The following is a 21,297-nucleotide window of genomic DNA, read 5'->3' on the forward strand; positions in this document are numbered from 1 at the left end:
TGTTTTACATTATAATACCTAGGGTAGATACTGTGTTTAGTGTAACAGAGGTCCTGTTCTACATTATAATACCCAGGGTAGATACTATGTTTAGTGTAACAGAGGTCCTGTTCTATATTATAATACCTAGGGTAGATACTGTGTTTAGTGTAACAGAGATCCTGTTCTACATTATAATACCTAGGGTATACTGTGTTTAGTGTAACAGAGATCCTGTTCTACATTATAATATCTAGGGTAGATACTGTGTTTAGTGTAACAGAGGTCCTGTTCTATATTATAATACCTAGGGTAGATACTGTGTTTAGTGTAACAGAGGTCCTGTTCTACATTATAATACCTAGGGTAGATACTGTGTTTAGTGTAACAGAGGTCCTGTTCTACATTATAATACCCAGGGTAGATACTGTGTTTAGTGTAACAGAGATCCTGTTCCTCAACCTTGATATATTTATCATAACGTAAAAAATGAATAAAATTAAAAAAATTATTGACAAAAATTTAGAGGAAAAAATAAAATAAAAAAATTGTTTTCTTATATATCTATCATTTTATATTATTGGGAATTTTGTATGTGTGCTTTGTGTAAGTTTTCAGTTATTTTTTTTATGTTGGTCTGTCAAAATATGATTAGATAGAAATGTGATATACTCCCCCTCGAACAGTATTAGAAGTTAAATATCAAACGTAGTCTCTGACCTCATTACCTAACGCCTCCGGTAATCACGCCATGTTGTTGACATTTTCGGACGTTGATATTTTGTACAGTTATGGGATAGTAGAACCACTTTAGAGGGTGTTACTAAATAAACCAGTATATGAAATGCTGTTTAATGGATTTGTATATATCGTTATATGCTGCATAAGAACATAGAATCAGTAAATTTTGTCTCGATATGTCTATCCCTTTGAATTAGTTACATCACAGCATAGCACTAAATGTCCAACATTACAACATAGGGATTCATGAATTTTGTTTGAAGATTCCCATTTTGACGTTTATACTAGTGCAATATATTCTAATGACGTCTGTTTCGGGTTATAGTGCTATGAACCAGAATAAGTATGTACGGTTAAGTACAAAAATGAACGTGAAATTCATGTAAAATGACGATGAAAGTCTCACTTGACTCGTTCAGACGAAAACTTACAGAAAACGTTATGACTGTATTTGTCAAATTTTTGACGGAATCAAATAAAGTTGAATAGGTAAGCGCCATAAACACAGATATCAGCGTTTTGATCACTCACTTTGATTGCAGCAATGTCCCAGTGGCTATTATCGTTTCGGTATTGTCTGAAATAAAGCAGGCATTTCCGCCATACCGACACAAGATAGCTTGAGAAAGACCATTCGGAACTCTATAAAGAGTGCAGACGACCAGCAATAACATGCGTACATTCGGGTTATCACGTGACTTTACATATAACCGTCGCTTCCTTTATTTTACATATAACGCACGATAGCATTTATGATAAAGGCAATTACTCTCATCGTGATTTTACTGCACTGTTAAATGAGAGCAATTAAAAAGATGGAAAGATTTTACTTGATTTGTGACGGAACACTTTTTCAAAAGCTGTTTTCCAAAGGCCCCAGTTCAGAGATAAAACGCGTGAAAAGTTTCCGTCGCGGGAAACGGAGAACGCGCTAAGCGCTGCTTTGCCAATTCGATATTCCAAGGGCCCTTTGAGATAACTTTTGTTTAAGCTTCGGTCTGCATATATTTTACCTATAAGATAAACTGCTGCATTTCAGGATCAGAAAACATGAACCGCGCTTGGTATTCATATTGTCTTATTGACATGTTTTCCATGACCTTTTGCAGGGTCACCATATACTTTTTTGCTCGCGTTTTGTCGAATTTGAGTTAGAATCATGGATTCGATTTAATGTCGGTTCTATTGTTTTCGTTTAAGCATGCCTGTACATATTTGGTTTAATTGTAATCTAACCAAGTAAAAGTAGCCAAACCATTTTACTAATCAATAAATAATTCAATGCAATGACAATACAAGCATACGTTCATGTCGCTTTATAGTTAATGATAGGCAATTTCTCAACAAGTTCCTGTAATGAATCACAAATCTCATTTATGTTTTTACAATTCCAACAGAAGGATGTTGAGTGTCTCTGCGACGGTAAGACTTAAAAAGACCCTGCAAGTATGACGTAATTCATTCATGCATTTTATATGAAATGTTCATTAAGAAACTCTTTGTGACATAAAATTTCCAATTTCAATCTGAAGCGTTTACTTGCTAATCATTACTGATAGAGAAGACCAGTTCATTGATGAATACTCACGTCCACTGTTACAGTAGGTGTCTAAGCTTTAAGGATGAATGTCCAATTTGTTTTATTGTTTCTCTGAAAAAAACCACTACAAAAACACCAGATCTTTTTTTTAGAGCATGTCACCAGAATCATAATAGCTTATTTGAATACTTCATTTGTTAGTTGATATTTTCATATAATCAATTGAATATTGGAGGAACAAGGACTACAAAGTTCAAAACCATCCGGCAGTTTTAGTGAACGATTTAGTCATATTGATGCTTGTAATAATATCTAAATTCAAATACCTGCCTTGTCGTTCAGCATGAAATGGCGGTTATCATCATGAATATGAAATAATAAGTAACATATTCTCAAAATAACAACTACATATGGATGGTGGTGACAAAGGAACAACTTGGCATACACTCAACAAGGAAACACATTGCAAATGATGTCAAAATTATGGCATGATTTAGGTAGGCAATTGCCTTCAGCACCTGCATCTCGCGAAACCTTGTATTGTTAAGGTTTCTATCAGTAGTCGACAACCGCCACAGAAATCGTGATAATACGACTTGGTCTTGGATACCGAATCAACTTGGACATGTAAACAATGTAAATAGGACAAACGTATGCAGCAAATGAACACATATTTTGAAAAAACAGTAAAACGCGCTTGTTGTAATCACCAGCATCAGCAAAACTGTCAGATAGTCAGATAATCAGATCTGCTAAAGACAAACCTAAATTGCTTGTAATTATTGAATTTCACAATAGACCCGTCAGACTCAGCTGTAATTCAGCTGGTCAGTAATTTTTTACGATTTCAGGTATTTAAAATTACGTTCATGCTGGGAAGTGATTCATTATTTCTTTTTCTTTTCCTGTAAGCAAGTGACTTAATGCTCAAAGTTAACATACTTAAACAATACCATTGTTAACAAGCTTCAAAACTACATTAAAAATAGTTGTTGTCATATAACCTAATCCACGAAAACGTGGCTTTACTCGCGGAACTTCTGGAGTTTCATTTGCATTTTCAGAGGAAGCAAAAAACATTATTAGAAAGCACATACAATTGTTGTCATTTCTTAATATTTATAGAATTTATATAATGCGGAGGTTACACAGGGCCACTTATATTGCATCGAACCGTTCACAAAAGTTAACATGTAACATTCATGTTAATTAATTCTTGGCGTAAGTAAATCAGTTCAGCAGCAGTTTTGCAGCTTGTAATATATTACGTTCAGATGTCAAACAAGGAAATAAAAACGAAGTTTCTTGTCAAAAGTGCTTGTGGTTTGACGTTATATCCATTGCTGAACTAATCTGCATATTGGCTCCGTTGTCATAACATTAATTTTTATTTTGAGAATGACCTAACCAAAATTTGACATATATTTGTATTGCGGGTGAAGCAGGAGACGCACACTACTTCGGAACACCTGGTCTTATTCTGCTTGCCATTGTTCATGGTTCTCCACGCAAATTTTTATTTTTGTTCATACTTTGCACTCGTCTTATTCATTTGATGTTGGAGAGATGGTTTCGGTATCATGTCTGTATTCTGCGTTGTTTGTTTTTAAAAACCTTGTCACAACTAAGACCGTGTGAATACGGTGCCCACGATTGGTGTGGTACTCAGATGTTTTTAATATATAGGAATGCCATTGTGCTTTATGTTTCTACCGTTTCATTGCAAATTTACTTTGGTAATACACAGCAATCCCATACCTTAATACGACACGGCATACGGTTACATCATACTGTCAACCGCCAAATATCAAATTTAACCTCAAATAGAGAGCGGCGCAACCATAATTTGTTTTAGACTTGTGTCGACTCGACGATATAGAGCCCGCAAGCTTCCTTGATTTGGCCGACGTTTTTTCCCTTATTCCAAAAATGAGGTGTTCCATGTAAGGCCTTAGAAAAGACGTTTTTAAAAAAAATATACAGAGTAACATAACCCTCAAATTTGCAATAGAGTTAAACAAGTAAAACGTCGCTTTTTCTGCCACGAAAACAAATGTTCTACTCTGCGGGTGTTTCACATTAATGGCCTCATAGGCAAAAGCAGTGTACACCGCATGTATACTCTTTTCCTACTCTCTAATCCTGTAATGTGACGCGGACTTGTTAAAAAATAAATACAGTCAATGCTAGTTAAGGACTTATCAATCTGTCACCCGCCCCTTTTCTCCCAAACTCGTTCCTGTTTCCAACTAAAAACCTATACAAAAAAGTATTTCCAGAAATCGCGAGACGTGATTATGGAAGATAGACACTCCCGGTCTGAAGAGTTTTGACGGAGATTGAAATTGCATTTCCGCATTTTAGTGGGTTAGAAGCGGCAGATCTGTCAGTTATACATTCAAAATGGAGTTAATTTAATTATATATGCACTGTTGATTGATCGCTTTAGAACATGCTACCAGAAGTAATTGTTCCCGAATCTCTTATTGTTTAATTCCATCTTTGCTGATAAGGCGATTCATTTTAAGGTGCAGCTGTAGTTTTCGTCATTGCTCTGTTCTTAGGGGTAACGATATTTGGTACGCGACGTGATTTGATTGATGGTGACGTTGTCATATCATTCGGGAATAAAGCAATTAAAGTTATACATGTGCAATAATGACGAAGTTGTCGCGGTGCTGGTTGTCATTTTGAGAACAGGACATAGCCTCAATTGGAAATTACATGACGACATTGGTGACTTGGGATCTTAATCGTGCAGAACAGCACGTGGACTTCTTTTTACTTGGTTATTTTGTTTATATTTTGACTCCAAGTTTCACTGGTTTTGATTTAATCAACTGAGTTACGATTTGTTTTCGCTGATAGTTTTATTGGTATTTCTTTAATCGGTCACTTTTTTTTGTCGATAAAGACCGAAATTTTATCTATCAAAGTATGGCTTGTTATTTCGTAATAAATGGTTCATACTCGATAGAATATGGGCCAATGTGCCTCGATTTGGATATAACCTTGATCTTCATATCCTTTGTACAATTTGATTTTTTCATGTCCTATATAAATTAGTAGTAATTTAATTAACTGTGGGACATGATTCAGTGATGGCATCTGCTCCCTTGTGTCTGATGATATCAAATACAGACTCATTCTTCCGTATCTCTCTCGTATTCACACTGTTAGTCAGCCAGTCCGTCCTCCGGTAGTCTTCCTTATTATTTTATGCACTCATTATGTGACGTCATAACCTTGATATCTATTATGGCATTCTGGAACGTACATTCAGGTTCCACAATTCTTATTAGTTAGTCAATTAATTTCTCTCCCCGTTCGATAATTTTATCAGGTGGCTGAGAAGCAAGCTGTGCTGGTAGACTTTCAGTCCCGAAATTGGCCGTTATCCTTTATGCCATAAATAAGTTCTGATGAATAGTAGCACTTCTTTTGACTTCAAATTTGCATTTCAATCTCAGGACACTTTTAAAACATCCTATGTAAAAGAAGAAAACTAATTTAATGTTGCAGTTAATGTACAGGCCCATTTTGACTTTTCTGACTTCAATTATGGATTTAAATACTGTTGGCCCATAGCATAGCTGACGAGTTCTAGAAGGAAGGACAAACCAGCCATATGAAATATGCATTTATTTTATTCATGTTTCGGAACTTACGGATTTGTTGGTTAACGTGATTTTCTATTCAGTTATCTTTTATAAACTTTTATAATTGTTACGAATTTTTGTAGGTGGAAGTTTTACATGAATGCTTTACCTTAAATGAAGTCCCTTTTGTACAGAATAGACATGTTAATACATGCGAAGTATACAATTGATTGGATATTGTGATGCAGCATATCCAATTTCGCCCTGGTTAAAGCATTGCCTATACGCTATGAAAACACTTTTGATCAAGTCATTTTGAATGCCAGCTGGTCCAATTGGATTAATATTTCTTAAATGTTTCGTGCGTGAATAAATCATTGAGATAATTTGACACAGATTGGAGTGACGAAATGTCTGAGTGGTAGCGAGGAGTGTGTTATCAAATTAACGTCGACCTGCCAACGACAGTATACATAGTGGTTCATTCATTATAGACATTCTACACACATCGCGATCGTGACATCAGGAACAACTGGGAATACCGACATAAAAAGGAATTAATTCTGACTCCAAAACCGATAGAACCAGGACAAGAAAGAACAAAATATAGCGTTGTATGGACCAGGCGTTCCTGAAGGGTAAGCCTGTTTTGAAGTCTTTTATACATATGTCTTCCCTTTAATTTTTTAACTATAACGGGCAACAAGTTTTAACCATACAGATAAAAACGTATTTTTACCTGTTTGAATCAATTTCAACTTTTGAATATCAGGTACAAAATAATAAATACAGGTGTTGAAGATAGATAAGTGTCATCTGCTTCAATGGTGACACCTTTGACGTTAGCCTACAGTCTGTAGGTCAAGTCCAGGTGATGCAATATTCTCAAACTGAACTGGGAAAGCTATACCGAAAAAACGCGCAAACATCATTGCGAGAAACGAAAATTATCAAGCTCACTTTTTAATCGAAAATTATCAAGCTCACTTAGTTCACTTTTTAATATTAAAAACTCCATTTTACATTTTATTTTAAAGTTATTCTAATAAGAATTCTTATCTAGAGCAAACTGCTCCTATTAAGGTCAAGCGGTAATTAGCATACAAACGATGATGATTAGATATACAGATTGTTCGATACAATACAGTCTGTGACAACAAATCAATCGAATCTGGCGCTCAGTCGAGTGTGTCTAGACTAAATTTGCGGGACAGAGATACTTTTTTTGTGAAAGTCGTCCTAGGCCATCACGTGTCAAAGATAGCCAGTCGTTAATCGAGAGATAGTTAGCAGATATATATGTTTCCCTCGGTCGTCTAGACCTTAAAATTCGAAAACAGGTTGACACAATGGACACATTTCCGGAATAACGGAATGACACTAATCTGATTTAGTTGTTACGCCGCCGAGTTTTTTATTAGTTCGTTGTCTTGTGATCTGTGCTCCGCTGTTGTTAAGAGATACTGAGAGTATCAGACCGAACGACCAGTCGGCGACAGAACCAGTTTTATAGGTCGGGGTCTACGTCATGTGTCTGCGGACTATGAAAACAGTAATTATCTTGCGGAAATATATTGCAGAAGTATTGAAATGAGGACGAATTAACCATGTCGGGTGAAAGCAATATACATAATGGAAGGCAAAAAGGAATATAATTTCGTGTGTCATCGCACTGACAACTTGGTATTATTCGACTTTCTTTTGTAAATGGCGATGTTGTTTTCGGCGAGGTCTTTGCTGTTGTTATTGGTGGACATTGGCTAATCAATAATATAATATCAATACACCATATTTATCACATGTAGTGCTGAACAACCCTTTTATCAAGCAATGTTTTCGATACTTATAAACTCTGAAGGGATATAACGTCTTAGATTGTTGATGTTTACATTGTATAAATGGGTGATGAAAGGACATTTGGTAGAACATATTAATGCGTATACTGATATTTCAGAAAAGACATTGATAATAAATTTACTCAGATAACAAACCCTACCAAAGAAACTTTATAAACCCGGGCGGATTAGATGCATGTTTACCTTTTAGAGGCATGCTTAAAAGATATCAGGGACGATATATTTACTCTCATTAGGTAAGATTCTGATATTAAATGGCTGATACGAAACATAGTGATCCTTGTGTACTTAAGCGTGCTACCTGTGTTAAATCTTATCTAAACCATCAGATAAAAAAGTCACAGGTCATTGACATTATTAGTCTTTTGCGTGACACCAGGCCTGGAAAAGACACATGTTTATCATCGAGGAGACGGAGTTCACTGGGGCGATATACGAATTTGATGCTTTTTTGTGTGATATACTCGTAATCAGGAATGTTTTCTTTTTTTATTTGTGCTCGATTCGTCGCATTGCATCTTGATTTAATTATGTCATCAATTAGTAGAATTAAAAATAAAACAGGATGTAGCAATCCATTTGACTTCAGACTTTAAGACATTGTATACAGAGGTCACATTAACTGCTAATGTAAAATCTTGATACGATTTCAGATATAAAATCAATGAGTAAACGCCATTTATGTAGATAATTGATTTCTTTCACTTCTGATTCTTTGTTAATGGATAGCAATGCCAATTTTAAAAACAAAAATGAACTTAAATCAATAGTGTATTGGTATGTATTAAAAAATACTGCAGTCTCAATACCTGTTGAAATCATAACTGCATTGTACTTTTGTATGCGCGAAGTTGTGTTGTTCCACACCAAATCTACAAAGTCATTTGGAAGTCAGAATAAATTATATATTAAGTTGAAAATAGCAAGTGGATTTGGAAACCATTACCACTTTTAACACGAATCATTAAGATGATATCAAATAATATCTGCTTGATGTTTTTGCAGACAAAATCTATATTGTATCGGAACTAATCAAGATTTATTGGTACGCGAAAGCGTTCCTAAACACCATCATTGATAAACAAATATTCACCGTCTGGTTTTCAGTCTGTTGATATTAAATGCGATACCATACCTTTATTTCAGGCTCATGAATCTGATTATTGTCCATGTTGTAATATTATGGACTTTTTAAGGCGAACGCTTTGTTGTAGGCGAATTGTCCTCACTTGATATTCTATTGTAAACACAGAGGTGAAACTCGCCTTCACTCGGATCACTAGACCTCGATTCCTACTCCATTCTTTGACGTCTTATATCCAGTCAAATGATGTCTCCGGTCCTCACACTGCATTTCCATTGATGAATGTCCTTGTAGGTCTTCCAAGAATTGTAAATACAAGTTTAATCCAACTTCGCCTTTGCTGCAAAAGATCCAGATCAGTTTTTTTTTTTTTTTTTTTTCCGTTCTCGACCTTTGAACGAAAAAATAAATTTGAATAAGGACGGCTTCTGGTAGTTTACATTTCGTTTCGTAAAACCTGAGTATTCTAAAAATGTAATTTAGCAACCAGATCAATCATAATCGGGAGCGTCTTATTGCAATTAAACCATGAATTAATATCATCAACTCTGGTCGTATTCCCCTTGTACCTTTCCACCTCTTGGTCGCGAGTTCGAAACCCACGTGGGGCAGTTGCCTGATACTGACATCCTGCCAGTGGTTTTTCTCCGGTGCTCCGGCTTTCCTCCACCTCCAAAACCTGGTACGTCCTTAAACGACCCTTGCTGATAAAAGGAAGTTAAAAAAAATAAACCAAACCAAACCTTTTCAGGAGTGTTCATGAAAGTCTATATTTTGTTTATATTTTACCCTCGTGTCCTTCATTTCAAGTTTGAATTATGGTTTCGTTATTATGTCGGTATTATGTGTTGTTTTAGCCCGCTTATGAAATAGATTGCCGTTCCCGCCTTCTCTGAGTTCGACCTCTGGCTTCAAAACGTATCCATCAACTGATTGACTGTCTTCTGTCTCCGACATGATGACATGGTGTGATATGTCGAAGGTAAAATAATTACTCAAGTTACACCCTTTTCGCACTAAGCCCTGTCCTCATTTACTCGACTGATGAATCAGCGTCTTCATCAAACTGACCTATATTGTATTGAGGTCGAGATGGAATGACACAGAAACCCATTCACATACACTTGATCCAATAGCTGATATTGGTTTAATTACCTTGCTAAAACGTTCCAGAACAATTTCGATCAAACTTATGTTGCCATGGATTTCCTTAATGGAGGCCAGTCACATGATATAATTTTATATTCTATCCATGGTCATTACTGACCACTAACAATCCTGACTGATTATGTAACATGCAATTATAATCACGATTTATAATCATGGTTAACATTTCGCTATAGTGTCATTATTAACCATGTTTAATGATGCCGTCATAAAGAGGATTGCCACTGGATGTCATTATAATGAAATGCCGTTTAAAGATTAAAAAATAAACTTTGAAGTACGATTTCGTTAAAAAAGTGTTTAATGAGATTTTTAGATGGATCATTTACACAAAACAGCCATGTTCGCCCAAATGTTAAAGACATAGTCAATATCATTTGAACATGATGAAGCGAAACGAACGCTACATGGTATCAGTAAACACTGCGAAGTAAACTTTAATTTGGTGCTAAGTAATCTCCACCTGGATGTTAGGTAAAATATACGTGGTTGCTAAGTAAACTTTACGTGGTTGCTAAGTAAACTCTTCTTGTGTGCTTAGTTAACTCTACATGGGTGTTGGTAAACTATATGTGGTTGCTAAGTAAACTCTACGTTGTTGCAAAGTAAATTCTTCTTGGGTGCTAAGTAAACTCTACGTGGTTGCTAAGTAAACTATACATGGGTGCTAAGTGAAATCTTCTTGGGTGCTAAGGAAACTCTTCTTGGGTGCTAAGTGAACTCTTCTTGGGTGCTAAGGAAACTCTTCTTGGGTGCTAAGTGAACTCTTCTTGGGTGCTAAGTAAACTCTACGTGGGTGCTTAGTGAACGCTACCAGGATGCTAGATAAACGCTTCGTGGGCGTAAGCAAGCGCCACGTTTATACTCAAACAACAAATTTATTCGGATATATTCGAATGTTAAACGGGCTTTTGTTGCAGCACAAAACAGGAACAGATAGATAAATAAAAAGTTTCTTAATAGTCAACGTAATTTGCAAACTAGACCCGAAAGCTTCAAATAAATCAGATGTTATCTCTAGCGTGACATACAACTGGAGGAGTTATTTAAATGAAAATTAACAACGATAACGATAATTAGATTCATGTCACGAGACAATACGGTCATCGCTGAATGCCATTATTTTTTTATTCTTTTTAAATTTACATAAATATATTCAATTTGATAAATTTGGTCTACATCCGTAGGGCGTTTGATAATCATTGTAAAAAAAGTGATATGAAAAAGGGTAAACTCGATAATCCAGATTAATGATTTTACCATAAACCAGTTTAAATGCATGCTTACTAGGCTATAGACTGTTGGCATTATCACCAAAACGGAGACGCGGATCCGCCATTAATTTAATTACCATAGTGTTCTACAACGCACATGCACTATTTAATAAATATTTAATTTGTCTACATATCTAACATGATTTACTTTGAATTCCTGTCAGGAGGTGTATCACACAACATGTATTAAGATTTCAGAGTTCGAAATTAAGAATGTTTCGTGCTTGATAGATTCGATTTGATGTTCTGTTGTGAAAGCACACATATAAATGTAATCTAATTTAAAAAGCAATCTCCTTCAAACGGCAAATGCAATGTGCCTAAATCTAATATCCCAAGAAAGCACCGAGTGACACAATCTGAATCATATTATTTTTTTTAAAAGTAGATAAAGTTTCATGCCGATGAATAATTAGATAAACAAAGAAATAATAAGAGCAATATTTTTTAAGCGTGACATAAATTGCCGGAATTAAATTCAATTTGCAACTCTTTTTAACAGTCTAAACCTCAGATAATGCAATGCTGTGAATGAAACCTTAAAAAGGTTTCGCTTAAAAAATATTGCTCTTATTATTTCTTTGTTTATCTAATTATACATATACAGAATGGATTTATGTATTACTAAAACTTAACATTATAATCTTTTAAACATTCTTTCATATTAAAAAAATAATAATAATAAATAAATAAATAAATAAAAAATAAACAAAACCATAATTAAATAACAAGAACCGGAAGTGGGTAAAACATTTCCACGATGACTTGAAAAGGTATCGAATCGCTTGTTAATGAGATTGCATAAGTCAATATTTTTCATCTAGTACCTAGTTGAGTTCAAAATCTATGCCGACTTAAGATTATGACTGTACAGACACATTGGAAAATAAATATTATTTTTTTGTTTTGATTTTGCTTCAATAGTAACCACGAACATAGCATTATGATCATTGTATTTTTCTAAAAAAAGACCTTCCCACATTTTGACGTTTAGATGTCAAATTCATTAGTTCCGATTTTTCTGAAAATTTGACAATCATTACTCAACATACTATGCAAAATAATCACAATGTTTGGCGTACAAGAGGCTGAAGTGGGTGAACCACTTCCGTAAAATAATGTCATAGCTAACAATGTGTGCCAAATTTGAACATGTTTTTTCTTTAAGATTGTGTTACGCATTAATTGTACAGTATCTGCATACATATTTCAGGTCATAATGTGCAAGGATTAATATTCTTGAGAAGGGAAGATCATTTGATAACATACAGCATTGTTTCTGAAAGTTTGTTGGATAAAAAATTGAACCTTGTCGTACACCTCAGTCGGGCAACACTAACTATACCATATCATAGGCCCCTTGGACCTTTTGTTTTCCGTAAAAAAATCCCTCATTGGCTGCCTCTGAGGTTGCTACAAATTGCACCTGGATCGGGTTTCGATCTAATTGATTCGTGGGCACACTCCTGTTGTTCCTTTAATAGGTCCTTTCTATTGACATGGCTTATATCTTATTTGACATTTGTACAATCATTTGTGTATTTCTAAATTCACTGCTAACATGCATAATTGCTGAAGAGTCTAGCGGTACAGTCATGACAAACATTTTTCATTATTAGTGGCACTCAACGTAAAATGGATAAAACTGATGGACGGAAATTGAAATAATGACGAAACGAATAAATCATATTAATATGATATTTTATGATGTCATATAATCATACGTTTAATGTAGCAAGCTCTTCAAAGAGTTTCTGATATTCCGGTCATTCACAAAATCATAATAAAATAAAAATTAACTATTAAGCCAAGGGAAACTCACGATACTTTCAAAATGTATTATCAATGTTCTTTCCTCTTTTAAAACTAAGCATATGAAGAAAACGTCTGACTCTTCAAGATTTTAACGCAAACTTTGATACAATGTATAAAACATGCATAGTTCTTGTGATATGATTAGAGGTTTTACAACGAGTGGTCGTGTGTAACTAACGATAGTGAACGAAATATCATATGCAACAGCCACGAGTTTGTGTGAACTGTTTCTAACACAATAGAAAAGATATTCTTATGATGAATTGACTTGTTTCGCGTCAAAGTTTTCTTTTCACAATATCAGTTGGGCTGTATGACCTAAAGTCAAATACTGCTAATTAATATGCAAAACTGACAATTTTGGAAAAGAAATGTGAAGATATTAAAATATTTTGCTAATCATAGCAAGTTCGCAAGTTTAATTATTTTTTTCAATTTATAATTTGAGTGGAATCTATATAAAGTATTATTATCACCAAAACAAGTTTTTTTTGTGTGTGTCATCGTTTCCGCGTCCCGTGAAACGACCTTTCAAGTGAGAGTAAAGAACAATCAAAACGCTTTAACCGCGTGTGGAATAAACTTTTTGTCATTTAAAAATTGTTTATGCCTGAGGAGTTGAGTAACACCCGCATATTGTGGTAAAAAATAAAATCTTTCATGAATAGCACTGGTAAAATTATATCACTCACTCGAAGGTTAAAGTTATATATCAGTTGAAAATAATGTTAAAATATGTACAATTGAAAAATAATGCCAAAACACACGAAAATGTATCGCATACAAAAGCGAAATCAGTTCTTTCATAAGCATGTCATGTGTAACAGTGGACGTTTGGCGTGTGCTGAAGAATTGGAAGAAGTTTTCATTACTGATGGGAAATCAGGTGATACGGCAGAATATCGATCATGCTTCTCCTAACGGAATTGATAGAGAGCAAAACCTTTGAAAGCGAACTCTTTAAAGGAAGCGAAATAACATATAATCAAATAACACAATTATCCTTTGAAAGACGCATAATTTTCTGTAGATTTAGCTAAAATACATCCCAGGGAACGAATAGAAAATTATCCTTATTTGGATTTTTTTCTTCTTTCGGCCATAAATGACTCGTTAGCAACAGTTTAAGTTCGAAAACATCTGCACGAAAGCACTACAAACACGCAGTTAACAACTATGATAAATGTTGTCGTTGTTTATGGAATGCTAGGTAATTACTTTCTCGTTACATCATAATTTATTTTTAACACCAGGTTTGTGCCTTTCATTTGTATACAGCATGGACAATCAACAAGTGTCTCCTAGTCCTGCAGTGGTGTTTTGGATTTGGCAATATCGTATCATTTCTGCGATAAGACATTCATCCTATTGACTGCAGTTTATTGTTATTGATGTATTTGACAATATCGTATTATTTCTGCAATAAGAAGTTCAACATGTTAGCTGCAAATCAGTGTTATGGCATCTTACCCCTATTATAAGATTAAGTTTTAGAAGAAGGTAGAAGATTTTTAAAACGGCAAAGCTATGCATGTGACTCTCCGTTCACCAATGCGCATTTTATGATAGAATGCTTGGGTTTCAAATTTGTTCGCCATAAGTTTGTTTGTTTTTTTACATTTTATCTGCACTATTCTACCTCGGCTTTTTTCCAAAACCTTATCATAGCATAAACAATTTACAGGTGTCTCCTAGTCCTGCAGTGGTGTTTTGCATTTGGCAATATCGTATCATTTCTGCGATAAGACATTCAGCCTATTGGCTGCAGTTTATTGTTATTGATGTATTTGACAATATCGTATTATTTCTGCAATAAGAAGTTCAACATGATAGCTGCAAATTAGTGTTATGGCATTTTACCCCTATTATAAGATTAAGTTTTAGAAGAATATGGAAGATTTTTAAAACGGCAAAGCTATGCATGCGACTTTCCGTTCACCAATGCACATTTTATGATAGAATGCTGGGTTTCAAATTTGTTCGCCATAAGTACTTTTTTTAAAAATTTTATCTACACTATTTTACCTCGTTTTTTTCAAAAACTTATCATAGCAATGACTTATTTTCCAAGATTAATACAACGAGTTTAGGAATTATGACAAAAAGTTTGACGGGCAGATGAACAGACGGACGGACGGACGGACGGAGAGGGATTTAATAAACAATCATTTAATATCAACATACACTCAAGACAGTTTACCATTCTAGTCAAACGTAATAAGGATGTCGATTTGATGCAGTGCTACGTTTGGTTAAAAAGACACATTTGATAAATAACATTTAGAAAAAATGCAACATTTCAATCGAATGTAGATGCCAAGCAAATAGCATAATACGTTTGATAAGAAATACATGTTCGCATTTGTGTCCATTCAGGCGTGACCAGGAATAGAGTAGATGTCATTTCTGCTTGAGAGGTTGTTTGACACTTCTCTGTGAGATACTGACGGCAATAATTTCCGAGGTCGGCTGTGGAACGACCATTCCTCTCCCTTAGTGACCAGGCAAAGCAGTCAATGTGGTATAAATCAAATGTGCATTATCAATCCAAAATCTTTTCATTACGAGGAACACTATTGCATATGTTCCTTCATAGTCCCTCGACGATGAAGCCATCGGTTATCGTCAGTAATGTAAAAATATTGATACATCTTACGCCCATTTTACTGTATTTTACAGCACCTAAACAGCCCTTCTATATACTGCGTAAGTTAATCTTTCATAATACAATGTCATGTCTTTGCCTGGCAGATATTTATTGGTATTCATTGAAATTCATTTAGTTAAATTCCATTCGATAATTTCGGAAATAAAGCAATTGGTTGGTAAGTATTGGAAATATTGGCATTATTCAATTTTTTTTCATACAAATTATGATTTTACAGCTTGAGAGCTGTAAAGTTAGTCCTGGATTTTGACAAAGAGAGTTTTTGGTATCGTTAAAAGGAAAGATAGCTATTTGTGCGGTCAAATATTGAGATATTACCATTTATGAAGTCAAGTATTGAGTTATAAACTATTTGTAAAGTCGCTTTTTGAGTTATAATCATTTGTGAAGTCAAATGTTGAGATATGACCATTTGAAATGTTGAATGTTGAGATATGACCATTTGTAATGTTGAAAGTTGAGATTTGACCCTTTGCGATGTCAAATGATGAAATATTCCCATTTGTGATGTCAAATGTTGAGATATGGCCATTTGTGATTTCAAATGTTGAGATTGGACCCTTTGCGATGTCAAATGTTGATATATTCCAATTTGTAATGTCAAATGTTGATATATGACCATTTGTAATGTCGAATGTTGAGATTTGACCTTTTTTGTAATGTCGAATGTTGAGATTTGACCCTTTGCGATGTCAAATGTTGAAATATTACCATTTGAAATGTCAAATGTTGATATATGACCATTTGTAATGTCGAATGTTGAGATTTGACCCTTTGCGATGTCAAATGATGAAAAATTACCATTTGTGATGTCAAATGTTTATATATGACCATTTGTAATGTCGAATGTGGAGATTTGACCCTTTGCGATGTCAAATGATGAAAAATTACCATTTGTGATGTCAAATGTTGATATATGACCATTTGTAATGTCGAATGTTAAGATTTGACCCTTTGCGATGTCAAATGATGAAAAATTACCATTTGTGATGTCAAATGTTGATATATGACCATTTGCGATGCCAAATGTTGAGACATTGCCATCTATCTAGCGAAATCAGTGTGTTATATCAAAGCATATACCTTCTTATTCGCAAATCGCTTTAAATAGTTTTTTCTTCTAATACAGTAGAAAATTATTTAAAACGTGTCACAACGTGAACAACTAACAATGTTTCATCTTTAGCATGTTGATTGACGTTTATAAACAACCTTGAAAGGGAGCTAGACTGAATTTAAAAAAAAAAAAAATATGTACAAATATAATATTACTTTTTACTTAACGAGATGGCTTCACCGAGCATTTGTTGTCTGCCTCTATTGGTAGTGGTATGTCATTTATATGAGACAACTGGTCATACTGAAAGGAAAGGGTTGTAAAAATAAAATCGATTGTCCTAATGCGTTAGTAAAAATGAAAAACGAATTACATTCCTTTTAAAAAGGACCATGCAATTTTTTTTTCGCTGGTTATCTCTGCATTTGAAAACGATATTGCTGTTTTACGGAAAATGTTATTGCAACATTTAAAATATGATTACTGCACAAACGTGAGAGCCATATGACAAGCAACACAAAGCAATAATACAAATAAACGGATAGCACGCTCTATTGGACGTCATAGTTCAATCATTCCGTCACAAATAGCTTCATACAAAATAGGATTTTCCAAGATGTCCTTTATGTGTAAGATTTCAGAATAAAAATGTCTGAAAATGTCAAATGGTGATGTAAACAATTTCCATGGATTCATAAAGGGAATCTGCTCAAAAAAGGTCTTGAGACAAAATGTTATTTAATCGTGTTATTAGAATAAAAAATAAAATTAAAAAAATATCACTTCATTGTACCACTGTTTGTAACCAATGTCTAATACTTTGCCATTGTCATATGTTGTAGCGTTTATGTCATTCATGACAAATGTTTGAATATTTATCTTGTTATTTCAGGACGGTCAGTTGAAGATGCTCCATCATCTACGCCATACCAAATGATCCCTCGCCGCCCATCTACAAAATTCAACATAGATTCGTCAGACCAACACGCAGTTCTTAGAAATGCAACTTCACACTGTAACTAGTTTTGGCTGGATACGCATGTTTTCATGACGTCATGGAAGAGTGGGATAAAAATGTCGTGGAAATTTATTGTGTCCACAATGCGTCACGTACATTTTGTCACAAAAATATATCCGAGATAGAAAATGTAAAAGAAGGCGATATAGAAATTTGGACTCCTGACGTCATACAACGTGTAGCGTCCATTGTCGTCATCATGGTGCTGACGCTAGTTGGTAACACCGTTATCATTATCATCCTAACGTGCAGTAGGTACAGAAAGAGGAACAGCCGTGTCAATATATTTATCATCAATCTAGCTGTGGGTGACCTGACTGTTTGTGTGGTAACTATGACAACAGAGATTTTGTTTGTGGCGTTCGGTGAATGGGTTCTTGGAGCTGCAGCGTGTAAAATTTTAACGTATGTACAAGTTGTGACGTTAGCAAGTACAACGTTCATTTTGACGTCAATGGGATTTGACCGGTACATGGCTATTTGTCGTCCCTTAAAGTTTAGGAGCTCACATACAAGAGCCCGACGAATGATCATCATATCCTGGACGCTTGCATTCATCTTTGCGATTCCACAGCTTCTTATTTTTGTGCAGACCGTTGACGAAATACTTCCGAATGGAGAAATTCAATATGGCTGCCGCAGCCAAGGATACACTGCCATGTGGCAGCGGAAGATTTATTTCCTGTTTATGACAATGTATATCCTAATTGTTCCTGCCATTTTGTTATCTTATTGTTATGTAAATGTGGTGATAGTTGTCTGGAGGCAAGGGAAGCTGATCAATGGAACAAATACTTGTTCTTTACGGAAATCAATCGTCAACACCAGTGCAATACCTAGGGCTAAAATAAAGACCGTCAAGATGACGTTTTGTATAATAATCAGTTTTATTGCCTGCTGGACTCCGTATTTTGTGACCACACTCATAAGGATCTATAGTAATTACACCTACAAGTTTACACCGTCTGTCATGGCATTCGCCGAGACGTCTACTCTACTACAAAGTGCTTTAAATCCTCTCATATATGGATTTTTCAATATACAGATTAAGCGAGGATTAATGGAAGTGTTTTGTCCCGGAAGGATTAATTCCCGAGAACGTGAGGAGATTTACAATCACGCTTCCGATTGTCTCACAGTTTCCGGTGATTTTAAGTGTACAAATCGCGGTATGCTCAAACTTAAAGAACCAAATTCCTCGTCCAGTAGTGGATCCTTCGATAGGGGGCGCTCGTCACACGGGTGTATAATCGCAGAGGCAAACACCAATGGGTTTAAATTACGTGTGCGTTTTCTGTCGAAAGAGAAATTATGTGTACATGATCGGGTGAGTTACTCACGATGTTCGGCGAAGGAAAATGACAATGATCATGTCACTTGTGATAGCGTCATGTAAGAAATGTATGACGTCACATTTTATATGTATTTTGTTATCTCAGTTATACAACTGTAAAACACCTCAGTTTGGGGTATGCGGAATATACATGGGTTGATAAAAGGAAGAAAGGCAGGTTGTTAAACATATAATGAAAAACGGACCAATAACGATACAAACTTGGTGGACTAAGAATGACGTCATCATGACGTCAGATTATAATGGTGCTCAGGTAAGTTAAACATCAACGACGAAGTCGTACAATGACTAATTCATACAAGTTTAACGTAGATGGTGAAGATACATGTTAAAATAAGATCGCTGTGCCGACAGCATCATGACGTCATAGATACTGACGCGTTACCAATGGTGCTAGTCATTGAAATTGATGTAAACACCGGTTATTAATTTTGTACTGAGATACTACAACGTATGTTAATACAAATAACTAATTTAGCATAACAAAAAACAATAGTCAAATGATGCCGTCATAATCGAATAACTATTTCAAAACAGACAATACGGTGTCACAAGCGAAACATTTTGACAAATCAGTTAATTTGCATATGTCGTGATCAACAAGCTATTCCAGATTTTATGTGGGATGACGATATGATTGGATATTTTTTACAATCGTCTATAAAACTGTTAATTTCTCATTGAAGAAAACAACATACAAAAATGGTAGTAAATAATATAAAACTAAACCAAATTTACATTCCATAATTTATATCATTCTTTAAGACGTATTGTACCTCATATGGAATAACAATTAAATAATGACTTCCCCAAAAATTTAGATAATACAATACAAAAGTTGGTGTTCTTTTTGGTATTCAATTTATCTAACATAATCAAGGGCATCGAAAAAATCTAGCTGATAGATTTAGGATAAGGACTGATCTACGAAATGCACAATAGTTACGGTGGCTGAAAAGAACCTCAATTAAAGGATCAATCGAAGCAGGAATGTTCTATTTTTGTCAGCGAAGAGTGATTCAGAGAATGTGATACTGGTGAATGTCGCTTAGACTGCCTAACACACTAGGGAGATGGGTCGTTTCAACGAAGATTAGAATTCCTAACGGACATTGCCATACTTGCTCATATTGTTAACAATTGGTGATTGTTTTTTCTTCTTCTGATGTTCATGTATTGTTGAATAATCACTGATAATAAAGTCAGATTATCTTTGTTTACTATTGTTGTCTATTATGACTTATTCTTTAGAACGAACTATCACTCTAAGAAAATGTTTATCCTTCTTTTATCTAGTAAATTTCAGCTCCAAACTATTTTGCTGCGGGACAGCAATGTAACGTTTAATTTGTGATTTATTTTCTGCGGGACTATTACGATTGACAAAGGAAGAGCCTGGACTGGACACCAACCTGTGTATGTCCCAGTGCAGTTGTTTCTGTTATGTTTATATTTAAGAAAATGCTAACAATATCGTTGTTCAATATCTAATTTATATTTTTTGTCTAATAGTAAGAATACTAAACCGTATTACTGATATATAGATATGTAACAGCCCCTGGCAGTCCCGCAGCAAATGCCGATAGACGAACAACCAAAATGGTAACTGGTATTTCAAGTTCAACGCCATTTTAGCTAATTTGCAATTTGACAAACTAATGACCGAAACAATTACCATAATTAAAACAGAATTGAATCATTAACTATAATTGTGATATCTTAACACAGGTGTCTTAGAATGATTAAATTTGAACAAAATACTAATTCAAACAAGCCTTGCTGTTGGTTAATATTTGTTGGTTTAAACTGTTCTATGGAAATTAATCAATACGTCAATCAATTAGATACAAGTAATTATTGCTAAAATTACCGTATTTTCGGTTTCAATTAAGTCATTATGATGGCATGATTTTCAAATTAGATTTTCCCGGTGATTCTTTATGAAATCTGATTTCATTAAAATGTTTGATTGACACTAATCTTTCCAAATTCAATTGTTCATGAACATTATGATTAACGACACAACGATCATTTCTCACGATCACTGCATGACTTTGTGATAACTCATAGTCTAACGCTGTACCTCATTATGAATTAGTTTCACGACCTGATAAAGCAAACGGTGGTGTCATCAATAAAATAGAC

At 34.7% G+C, this 21,297-nt stretch overlaps 1 protein-coding gene across 1 annotated transcript in view; it reads left to right on the plus strand.

Moving 5' to 3' along the window:
* Positions 1 to 20,172, plus strand: part of LOC117336729 (neuropeptide S receptor-like) — a 47,152-nt gene extending 26,980 nt beyond the window's left edge. Inside the window, exon 2 of the mRNA XM_033897343.1 lies at positions 17,673 to 20,172. Coding sequence (XP_033753234.1) covers positions 17,836 to 19,194 — 1,359 coding nt within the window. The 5' untranslated portion in view covers positions 17,673 to 17,835 and the 3' untranslated portion in view covers positions 19,195 to 20,172. The remainder of the gene's footprint in view (positions 1 to 17,672) is intronic.
* The last annotated feature ends 1,125 nt before the right edge of the window (positions 20,173 to 21,297 follow it).

This window comes from Pecten maximus, chromosome 10, assembly GCF_902652985.1.
Source record: "Pecten maximus chromosome 10, xPecMax1.1, whole genome shotgun sequence".
Classification (NCBI taxonomy): Eukaryota; Metazoa; Mollusca; class Bivalvia; order Pectinida; family Pectinidae; genus Pecten; species Pecten maximus.